The sequence below is a fragment of the Uloborus diversus genome, chromosome 9 (genome assembly GCF_026930045.1).
Source record: "Uloborus diversus isolate 005 chromosome 9, Udiv.v.3.1, whole genome shotgun sequence".
NCBI lineage: Eukaryota > Metazoa > Arthropoda > Arachnida > Araneae > Uloboridae > Uloborus > Uloborus diversus.
Window position 1 is genome coordinate 41,917,410 of NC_072739.1, and position 12,415 is coordinate 41,929,824.

A 12,415-nucleotide genomic window follows, 5' to 3' on the forward strand; every position below is an offset into this window, starting at 1 on the left:
GTTGTGATATGAATCTTATCAACAATTCTAAAATGCAAAAATGGCAGCAAAAAACATAATTAATTCAAAAACATTGTTAAAAAGTTGAAAATACATAAAGAACAATAAGAATTTCTGATACATGTTTCGAGATCATAAGGAGCCCCTTTTTCAATGTGAGAAAAAGTACTTATTGGATGAAGAAAAGACAACAACCAAAAGCTGTTTTTGATCTAAGGCACATTTGTAAAGCCCATTCGTTTTCTACACCTTTTTCCCCCTGCATGAAAAAGGGATTTCTTGTTGCTTCGAAACACGCGTCTGATATTTGTGCAGTTAGTAATGTTTTTCATTTATCTCACAATGGTTTTATTGGTAGTTGTTACACCTACTTTCGCTAATATTTTCCTCTATTTTCGTCAATTGCTCACTAGTCGGAAGACAAATAGTTGAAAGTATTTTTTATTTGATTGACGGGATGGTAAGTAAATATTCATAACACATATTTGACGCACTATTGTCATTACTGTATCTAGCTAATATTTTCCTTTCTTTACTCGCTTCGGTTGTTATTGTTCTCCCGCATTATAGTAAAACCCAGTTTTAACTACATAAGTATAATGTTATTTTTGCTGGTCCCATAAATTTCATAGGTTCTTGAGAATGCTATAGTTCTGTTGGTCGAATAAAAATATCAGCCTCAAAAAAAAAAAAATAAAAAAATAATGAACGAACTCTTTAGCTAATAGCCAATTTAGAACTCAACACTTGTGTCTAAATGGCTCCACAAAAACAATGCAGAAGACGAATCTCCATGGAGATGAATAATTACCTCTCATTTCTTTCTCGCGCTATTCCGTCCCTGAATTCAACAGATGTTAAATTAAGTTCACTTGGCGACTTCGAGAGCTGTCTGTTGGCGAGCATCGTAATTTCCGGCAACCCTCTAATTTCATCCGGAGAAAAATTGGCTCTCACTCAGGACTGTGCTCTCCGAGAGCACACTTCCGAGAGCGAGAGAGAAATCGGAACTTGAATCACAGAAACGTCATCGGGGGTCTTCAAACATGTAAAAGTGTGGACGATGGCCGTCTTCGGGGCCATTTTAATCCTAGTTTCTGTCATCTGGGTCATCGATGGCGCCCTGCCCCCCAGGATACCCAAGGATCCGGCTCCTCCCAGACGAAAATATCCGCCGCCGAGGGAGGACGACGGGTGCGGGGAGTATTCGGATGATGACAACTGCCTGCACATCGGGGCTATCTTCCCCATCAACGGCACCGGGGGCTGGCTGGGGGGCCAGGGGTGCCTCCCGGCGGCCCTCATGGCGCAGGAAGATGTGAATGCCGAGCCTTGGCTGCTGCCCGGGTACAAAATCAAAATGCACTATTTTGACAGCCAGGTAAGGCAGGGGTATTAATTCAACCTTTTGCAATCTGGGGAACCCTTTGAGCTTACCGTTTTGTTGAAGGAATCTCATATCAAGGCCGGCATTTTCGATTTTTCCAGAGGGGTCGGGGGGGGGGAGGCAAGGGTTTACACTTATTGCAAATTTTATCGGACAGCAAAAAAAAACACTCCCACTTATGTGTGAAATCATTAATTCTGCATAGTCGGGGGGAGAGGAAAATCCCCTCCCCTAAATGACGGGCTCGTTTCTTGCATTTGATCCAAGAACAGAAAAAAAAGAGGGCTTAAATGCTTGACTATACTCAAATTCTTGCGTTTCTATCAATACATCTTTATTTTATCTCACCATCTTTATTTTCTCTTGCTTTTGATCTAAGAACAGAAAAATAAGTAAGATTTCAAAACTTTACTCTACTCAAATTTACATTACTATTAATGCATTTTTATTTTATCTCAATGCAAAAATAATGAATGGTAAGGTACCTAATGTTTTTTTTATTTTTTCCCCTTTAATATATTCTGCAAATACTAATAATAAAATAACAACAAGTATTGATGTATGTTGATTTTTACAAGCAAGTCACCTCTTAAATATCTATCTGAAATAAAACTTCAGATTTTGTTAATATTTCAGCTCTTTGATAAAGAAAAAAATGATAACGTGCAAAACACCTAAGTTCCAAGAAACCCTAAGGTTTCCCGAAACCTGGTTTAAAGACCTATGAAGTAAGAAAACGCATGAATTGTTGAACCAAGTAAATCTGGAAGAAAATAGCATCATGATACTGGGTTTGCTTAAGTGTGTGTGTGGGGGGGGGGGGGAGTCACGACGCAAATTGCACCGTTGAAATTTTTAGATAAGTGTTTTTTAAGGATATTTGTCTCCTTTTGAAGGCTCGATTTTAGGAGGTGCATAGTGGTATGTGAGGGGGTGCGCCAGGTAAATCATTCAATGACTAAGTAAAAGTTACAATCAGATCCATCATTTCAAGTTTTCCCTGAAGGAAAAAGGTTAGTGACGGATTTACAAGTTTAGGGCCCCGTAGCAATGCATATTTAGGGGTCCTTTACAGATGAACTAAGTTACGTAAATCTTTTTCATGCACTATTTTGTACAGAACTCCTATGTCGCGAAGGCCCATCGCAAATTGCGATATTTGCGGCAAGGTAAATCCATCAGTTACAAAGGATGTATGCTCAACGCAAATTTTATCGAAAAGCAGTAAAAACCACGCCTACTTGTACCTAAAAACAATATTTTTTCAAGTCGGGGGGGGGGGGGATTGACCCTCCCCTGATTCCCCTTGATGAAAGGCCTGATTACTCTAACTGAAGAAAAAATATTAGTAAATAAAAAAACCCTAAAATGATGAAGAGAAATTTTCTTCTGTATGTAAGTGTTAAATAGTTGAAACGGCAATAAATCCTTTGAATGAGAAAAACGTAGTTACCGAGTGACAAAATGCTAAGAATTACGAGAAAAAAAAAATCCTGAAATAACTGTGTGGAAAACACCTAATAACTGTGTAACTGAGGAGTTATAAAGGTTTTCCGCATAACACTAACTCAAGCATTGAATTGTCTAATAATAATTGAGTCAATAACTGAGAAAAAAGTTCCAAAATGACTAATATAAAAATCAATATTGCAATTAAAAACATATCAATGATTTAAGTAAAAATTATATGTACTGTGAAAAAAAAAATCAGGACAAAGAAGGAATTTCAGAGTCTAATGTCTAGCTCATTTATGATCCAATTGGCTCCGTTTGTGTACATTCAATTGAGGCAGCCAGTAAGAAGCAAGGTGATGTAAGTGACAAAGTAAAAAATTTGAAAATAACCAGTACAAATTTTAGGTGAACCTCTCCTCTGATTTGGGTCAAAAGAAGTGTTACTACTAGCCCTGGTAGGTGCTACTATACAACACGATTTCGAAAAAAAATTCAATGAAAGCCTGCCTCGGACCTTATCGTTAAAAGCATTTTACTCAAAACTTGAAAATGTCCACTTCCATCCCTTTACTTCTCACTGCATCAAATGACTTATATTAAAAGAAAAACATCATTGCATGAGCACATTTAAGTTCAAATTGTTTGTCAGCAGTTAAACATAAAATGGCGATTCGGGCTCATCAGGAACGGGGGTTCCTAAAAAGGAAAACTCCGGAAAAAAAAAGGTCAAAAACACTATCAAACTAAAAAAAACTGAAAGATTCTTTATTGTCAATATAAAAATATATTAAACTACAATTAATTAACTCAAAAACATTATAAAAATTCCACATTTACTTCAGTAGAAAGGATATAAACCGATCTCTACAGTCGAGACACTGATAAGTCGTAATTTTATGTTTTATGGTCCCTCCTACGCACAGTTCGTGCCAGGGCTGCGGAGCCGGAGTAGATGAGTCAGAGTCGAACTGATTTTTAGGGATAAGGAGTCGGGAGTCGAAGGTTGAAATTTTCAATAATCGGAGTCGGTCATTTTCACTTCAATGCCGCGACTCTGCTAGTGCTTGCAGAGTCCGAGTCATACCCAGAGCCTGATTACCGCAGGGGCATGCGGGGCACAGGTCCTCTTCTTAGATTTCAGGGAGGCTCAAAACCCCCGTAATTTATCATGCTAATTAAAAATAAATAAAGATTTCACTCAGAATCTGATCTCTTTGCAAGTCTCAAAACCACTCCAAGTTTAGCCTGCATTTATTATTAAAAGTTATATCATGGATAATTTTGATAGTTATGGTTTACTGCAACGAACAGAGTTTAACCACAGCTTATATTATTATCGTATTATTATATCTCTTCTACTTTTTAAATGTATATACTACATTGTGATATGAGGTACCACCAAATTTAGCATGGTTGTGTTAATACGCAGGTATGAAAATATTTTATAGCTTCATTATATAGAATAAGCGGAAATGGAAGGGGGAAGGTACAAATTTAAATTTCATGCCCAGTGTCTTCAAAAATTTTAGTCGGGCCCTGGGGGGGGGGGGGATGAAGTAGAAATGTGCCCCATGTCAAATATCAGAATGATCGGGCTCTGGTCATACCGATTTCGGGGAAAAGGAGTCAGAGTCGAAGGTTCTCTCTCTCTAAAATCTCCAGAGTTGGAGTCCGAGTCGGTCATTTTCCTTCCGACTCCTCAGCCCTTGTTTGGACACAGATGTGCAACATAAGCTGCACAGGATCATACCCACCACCCGATCCTTCGGAGTCTTAATAAGGAGACTGGAGTCTTAATACTGTTGATCATGGTCTTGTTGTGCTACAATCTACTTTTCTTGGGTTCTCAAATCACAGGAAAAATGATGGTGAACAGCAAAATTTTTCTTTTTTAATTCGTCAACTACAGTGAAACCCTGATTTTACATTTCTCAAGTGACTGTGTTTAAAAAAAACGTAAAATACGAGAAATGCATAGAAAGAAAAATCAAATAGAAAAAACTATGGTAGTAATGATGACTCTTTTAAAAGGTATAAAATCTTTATTTTAGAAAAATATCATCATTATGCGTACCATTTTAGATCATTTTAACACATTTAGTTGCGAATCCGGGAGTTTATGGGTAAAATAATCCGGAATATAACCGGCTAGAACAGTAGTACATATTTCTGTTTTCATTAGAACATTTTCCTCTTTCCCAGGAAAAACGAAAAATGCGGGAAAATCAAGAAACACAAACTTTCCACCCGGGTTAAATTACATTATGAGTATATGGAAAAGCTGGGACCTGATGAAAAAAAAAACGGAAAATGCTGGAAAAACGTTGATTCGGGGCACGTAAAATTGGACTTTCACTGTGTATAGTAGAATAAGTATCAACTTTTTTTCTATGCTAGTAAACCACAGTGAACGACGAAGAAGCAAAATTTAAAGCAAAAGAAGATCAGGCAATTTTGGCAAGACTTTTGTTATGACTGTTGCTGCACTTTTGCATGTTGATAACGAACTGTCTGTTGATAACGTTTTATCAAGAGTTATACTTTCTGATGATGATAAAATGACGATCTAATGAAATTTTGCTATCCTACATAGAAAAGGGGCGGCTTGCCTAATTTATCTACATGGCCTAATTTGACGCATACACCTCAAATTGTTCTTTTTTTTTTTTTCAAAACCAAAATTGTTTACCGTCTTCTGATAATGACCCCAATGTTATTGATTGCAAATATTATTATGCTCAGTAATATTTGCTTTTCTGACAACTTGTACACAATATGTTTTATAATATTTCAGTGTAATCCCGGGCTGGGAGCAAGTGTGATGTATGACTTGTTGTACAATAAACCTCAAAAACTAATGTTGTTGGGCGGATGTTCAATCGTATGTTCAACCATTGCAGAGGCAGCAAAGATGTGGAATCTTGTTGTGGTAAGTAAAAGAATATGTTTGTTTGTGTTTCTATTCGTAACATTTGTTAATAACGGGATTTAATTTCCATGGAGGCTGTTTCTGTATTGAAAAAAAAATGTCAATTTTTGCATATTCTTAGACGAAATTCAAGCTATTCTGTGTAGAATCCTGATGACAGGAGAAATTTTTGTTTGATGCAACAAAATATTTGTTAGATTTTTAAACATTGAAATGAGAATAAAAAGGAAATTATTTTGGCTAAGTTGCAGTTTGGAACAAATAAATGAAACAAATAAAAACAACAACGAGTATTAAATTAAAAGTTTTGAAAACCCCAACGCACAAATGAATCATAGGTTGAAAGCTCTCACGACCTTTCAGAAAAAGAAAATCAAAATCAGTTCATCCGCTCGACACTATTATACAGACACAAACTTATACCCCTCCCTTCCCTCCTTTTTTTGCGTCAGGGGTTAATAATAAAAAAACCGAGAGGAATTCGTGCCCATTGATCATTTCTAAACAATATTTAAAATTTTAAATACCGTGAAAAACATCGCAAAATAAATTAGCACGCTACTCGTTATGAGTCAAGAAATATTATTATTATTATTATTATTATTACTTTTAAACGAACTTCTTTTTGTATTGTTAGAACAAAATAAAAATGTCCTTAAGTAGGTATCCGCATCAAAATTAGTTTACTGTATGCCTTCATCAGTTATTGAGAAATATGGCTCAGGATTCATATTTTTACCGTCGATGTTTATACCATCGATGTTTTTACCATCGATGTTTTATGGTGGATGTTTTTACCATTGATGTTTTAGGGTAGATGTTTTTACCATCGATGTTTTTAGTACTATCCATGTTTTAGTGTCAATACAATCGATGCTCTATAGTTGGTGTTTTTCTTAACATCGAAGCTTTGTCTTCGATGTTTCTTTGATGTCGATGTTTTGTAATTGAACCGAAACTATAGAGAAAAAATAAAAAGGAACTGGAATGATAAAGTTTCAGCAAATACACGAAATAATAAAAACTACATCTTGAGTCAGTGATCACAACACATTAGATAAAGTTTTTTAAAAATTATCAGTCGTCTGAAGAAATGCATTTACATTAGAGAAAAGTTAACAATTCTTTTTGCCAGCAGATTGTTAACTAGAATATTAAATGTTATAGTAATTCTACCCTATTTCTGGTTCTCCTGCAATAAGTTGTTGATTCAAATACATTAATTTTAATTTTACATTAAATATAGGATACCATATTGTTAGTAGCAGTTCGTATTTCACATTGCTACAAATATTGGAAAATCATTGACATCATTTTGGGTTTCAAAACTTCGAACAATTCAATTCAGTAGAAAATAAATCTTCTTGGAACACATTTTTTTCCTTTTGCATCTCCCCCCCCCCCATTCATTTCATGTTACTCAACCTGAAAAATATTATAATTTCTCTAATTAGTTCGCACTTTTTTCTTTTTTTTTTTCTTCTTTTTTCTTTTCTTTTCTTTTCTTTCTCTCTCTCTCTCTCTCTCTCTTTTTCAGTTTTGCTTTGGTGAAGCAATAAAAGTTGTTAGGGGTTGTCCATAAATGTTGTCACACTTTTTTCCAACTTTTTTGACTCCCCCTTCCTTTTGTCACAAAGTGTCACCCTTTAGAACACCTCCTTCCCCCTTTTGTCTCATGTCACGCTATTTTAATTAAACTATTTTTTTTAAATGCGTGGTGTCCCATTTCTTGTCACCCCCGCCCTTTCTCTTGTCACAATTTCACGAGAATGATATCATTTGTGGACAATCACTTAGAAAATTATTCCAATTAGTTTATGTTGATGTTCGATGTTTTGTGCTTTCAAAATATGCATCTTACTCTTTTTTCTTGATTTATAAGTAAGGTATTTTTAATAGTTCATTTATATTACCATTATTGCTACTATTACTGATTTTGCTTCAACATTTGAAAAAGCTTAGATATGGATTGTTAAATACAGGCTATGTATTAACTTTTCCCATAAAATATATGTAAAAAGTTCAATGTTACAAAACATCGATATTTTGCAACGATGTCAATATAAGAGTTTCGACTCATACTTATGAAGCAAAAATGAACTCGCCTAACGTCAAACGTCTTGTTATCAGAGCCATACCTATACTATCTATGTCGCCTGAAATCAAATTTATTTTGTAGGTGTCTTACGGATCTAGTTCACCCGCGCTTTCCAACCGGAAGCGCTTCCCGACTTTCTTCAGGACTCATCCTTCTGCTACCATTCACAATCCCACCAGGATAAAACTATTCCAAAAATTCAAGTGGTCTCGCATAGCAATTATCCAAGAGGCAGAGGAAGTCTTCATATCGGTAAGTATTTTGTACTGCAGTGCGCAGGTAGAGGGCAGTACCCGCATAATATTATTAATAATAATAATAATAATAATAATCAAACGAAATAAAATTAACATTAAAAATAAGTAGTGTTCCTGTTCAATTTTCTGAATTTAAATTAAGACTATTTCCCCTTTCTTAGCCTTATACAACTAATAAATTTAAGTTGTTATACGAGGGTCGATTCAAAAGTAAGGTTCCCACCAATTTTACAAATATACAGCACTGTCTCATTGGAATTTACATCGTTGGAAAGAAAAAATGTTTCGCTATTTTTATACATAATCGCCATCTTTTTCTGTGCATTATTGTCAACGATGCCCTAATTTCTGTATCGAGTGGCACAGTATTCTACTGCCAACTCGTTGAGTAAGCGTTTCATCCCTTTTTTGACTTCGTCGTCGCCCCGGAAACGTTAGCCATCAAAGTGTTCCTTAAACTTAGGAAACAAGTGGTTATCACCATTGATATAGTCACTAGACTCGAGATTCGGACTGCGCTCAAGAAGGGAGTTGATTGTTAACTGTCATGTCCCACTTTGGCGGTGGAATTCTGTGACACTCGATACAGAAGCTAAGGCACCGTCGACAATAATGCACAGAGAAAAATGGCGATTATGTATAAAAACAGAGTAACGTTTTTTCTTTCCAACGATGTAAATTTCAATGAGAATAGACAGTGCTGTATATTTGTAAAATTGATGGGAACCTTACTTTTGGATCGACCCTCGTACTTGTCTGATTGCGTGTGCTGTTGGTTGGTAATATAACGCAAATTGTTCTTAATTTATTCTTTAAGTTAATCCAGAGTAACATACACACAAAATAAATTTAAGTTGGCTTTTAAGAACGTGGCATTTGTTCACTAAACTATTTAAAATGCTTCGAACCAGGTTTTTGCGTGCGTATTTGTCGCAGAATGAAGTAGTAGCTAACCAAACTTCATTATTGTTTCACATTGAGCGGAATGGACAAACGGATCCAGTAGTTTTACCGACTTGAACAGCTGCTGAGATAGCTAAATGAAATTAGATTTATCTGTCATATGCTTAGTGTTGATATTGTATTGCTAAAAGATTTAAGCTCAATGACAAGAAAACAAACCCAATTTTCTCTGTGCACAGAAATTATTATTAATTTATTATTAATATTTTACTATTACTTACTATTACTAATATTAATCATGATCATCATCACCATCATCACCCATAGTATCGTGTATGCGTTGTTTTCGTTTCGCAAATTGACTTTAAAAAACCTTTTCCGATGACGCTTTTTTTTTTTTTTTTTTTTTTTTTACGCTAGATTTTCTTAAGGCCCCTATAGATTTTATAAGCCCAAAAGTTTTGTTGGTGCCAAATTAATCTCAAAAAACAATTGGTAGTTGTGGTCCAAAATGTTACGTTCTGCATCCGATGTCTACTTTTGAATTTATGTAACTCTATCAAATAATTTCTTCATTTCCTTTTCTTAAACTATTTTCTTTATTGACAGACAGGAGAAGATTTGGAAGCGAAGTGCAAAGAAAATGGCATCGAAATCGTTACAAGGCAAAGCTTCCTCACAGACCCTACCGATGCAGTCAAAAATCTTGTGGTAAGTGGAAAAAATAGTTAATGAAATAGAATATCCATTTTCCGAGTTCCGATCAATCGAAACATCGATTAAACGAAATTGTACCTCTTGGCATTTAAATTTTGCTCTCCGTATAGTAATTTACTTTCATGAACTTGTTAAACGAGACTAGCCAGGGCTTTGCGTTATTTGTAAGATATATCTTTAAGTACGTGCTTTTTTTTAAAATTCAGTATGGTAGAGTCTTGAAAACTCGACCAAATGCGGATTGAAACATGGCCGAGTTTGTAAGCATACCAGGTTGTTGGAAATGCGCACAACATGTTTTTTTTTTGGGGTTCTACGTTACCATTATGACACGTGTACAATTTTTTTCGTGAATGCTGAGTTCCCCCCCAAAAAATCTGCTGCGCAATTATTCCCGATTCAAATTGCTTTGGATATTCGCTACTCTAGTGTTATTGTTATTTATTTATTTTGCTGTAAATAAAAAGTAATTTTTCATTTCAGAGGCAAGATGCGAGAATCATAGTTGGAATGTTTTATGTCGCGGCTGCCAGAAAGGTTATTTGTGAGGTAAGTATTTTCCGTCGATTTTTTATGAAAAGATTTAAGCTAAAGCTTTTTCAAGTTTTCTCAGTTACAATTCATTTTCAGGAGCTATGCTGTATAACTTTTTCCCCTTCCCGCTCGTCGCCTCGTTTTCAGGAGTAATGGCTTCTGAGTGAGGGTGATTACTCCTAAGGGGCTGTCTATAAATGATATCACGCTTTGAGAGGATAGGGGGTTCATGAAATACAAATGTGAATGTCAGGACCAGCAACAGGCTCTGGACTCATCTAGGCTGGTCCAAGTCAGCTTATTTGTTCGCAATGAAGATCAATGGCCCTCTTAAAGCTACCCATTCCCTAGCTCATTACAGCATTTTCCAGTAAGCTGTTCCAAGTGCCACAACCTTACTAAAGTAAATTTTTTCCTAATATCTAGATTAGCCAGAGACTTGAATAGATTAAAACAATGACCCTTCGTCCCGCTTTCCGTGAAAAATCTAATCTTACTAACAACTTTCAGTTTGGTAAATTTAAACAACTGAATAATGCCCTCTCTGACTTTCCTCTGTTCCAAGCTATACATATTAAGACTTTCAAATCTGGAACTAAATCGAAAAGTACCTTCACTAGCCTAGTAGTCCTTCTTTGAACCCTTTCCAATAAGGAAATATCTTTCCTGATATAAAGAGACCAAAACTGAACAGCATACTTCAAATGAGATCTTACCAAACTTCTATATAAAAGCAGAAATTGCGGTTTTGTGACAAGAGGGAGGAAAGGAGTAACAAGAAGTGCGACATAACTTGTTTTTTATAAGAATGTTTATGAAAAATAGCATGACGTGTGACAAAGGCAAGGGAGGGGTAACAAAGAGGGGAGGGGGGGGGTCAAAAAGTTGAAAAAAAAATGTGACATCATTTATAGAGAGTTTCTAATCGAACATTCCTGTGTCTGGTTTTGGAAAAAAAAGTCTATTGTTTTCATTGAAAAATAATAGTCCATTGTATTATACATAACGCTTTTCTTACACTAGCTCTGTTCTGATGCATGGGAGAAGCTTTTTAATCCATATCAGAAGCAACTAGTATGTTGTGGCCATCACGAAACTTTCTTCTATATTTTTCTTTTTTTTCTGATCCCTCCCATTGCTTGACGAGGAAGCAATATTCCCAACAAAAAAAAAAAAAAAATTACACATGCAAAAACTTGACGACCATCCCAATGTCTGAATTATTGCAAGAGCAAAGCAAAGAGCGAAAATTGAAAGTTATTTTAAAAGCCTTGCTTGAATTAATTACAAATATTTTATTTGTTAACAAACGCAACATGGCAACAGTTAAATATTTTAAATCATTGAGATAATGTTTCCTATCATTTCCATACAATTAAAATCACGAGAAATACGCAGACGACAATCTATTACGATTTATCTTTCTAATTGTTGCATTAATAAAAATATTTTTATTCGCAAAAAAAAAAAAAAAAAAAAAAAAATCAACACCTCTTGGAGCGATCGGCGTCAAAATAGAACCAAAGCCTGTTTACATATGGATTCACATATATTCCAAATTTCAACCAGAACGTAGCATTACTTCTTGAGATAGGGCACTCAAAATGGAAAAAAAGAACGGGTGATTGCGCTACCCCCCTTTTAGCTGTTGACACAAAAATAAAATCAGTTCTTATACCCACTAAGGGCTACTTGCCGATAAATTTTTCTTTCATTCCGTTCATTATTTCTTGAGATACAGCAGTCACAATTGACGACAAAAAACGTTCTACAGCTCAACCCCCGTTTGAGTTATTGACACCAAAATTGAATCAGCACCTGTTCCTGTTAATACCAACATATGGACCAAATTTTGTTTGATTCCGCCAGTAACTTCCTGAGGAATAGCAAGCACGCGTAACTCGAAAAACGTCCCATTGCTCCACCCCCCTTGGAGGAATTCGCGCAAAAAACTAATGGGCACAAGTTCACATAGGGACACATATGTGTACTAAATTTCGTTCGATTTCATGCGGTAGTTTTTGTTGTAGAGCGGCCACAAAAAACTGGTCACACACAGACGTGACACACATACATACACACACACACACACATACATACATACACACACACACACAGACAGACAGACATTTTCC

The 12,415-nt window shown here is 35.6% G+C and overlaps 1 protein-coding gene across 1 annotated transcript in view; it reads left to right on the forward strand.

Annotated features, from left to right (window-relative positions):
• Window positions 1-1,063: 1,063 nt before the first annotated feature.
• Window positions 1,064-12,415, forward strand: part of LOC129230176 (gamma-aminobutyric acid type B receptor subunit 1-like) — a 38,305-nt gene continuing 26,953 nt past the window's right edge. The window contains exons 1-5 of the mRNA XM_054864578.1: window positions 1,064-1,381; window positions 5,637-5,771; window positions 7,951-8,121; window positions 9,639-9,740; window positions 10,230-10,295. Coding sequence (XP_054720553.1) covers window positions 1,064-1,381; window positions 5,637-5,771; window positions 7,951-8,121; window positions 9,639-9,740; window positions 10,230-10,295 — 792 coding nt within the window. The remainder of the gene's footprint in view (window positions 1,382-5,636; window positions 5,772-7,950; window positions 8,122-9,638; window positions 9,741-10,229; window positions 10,296-12,415) is intronic.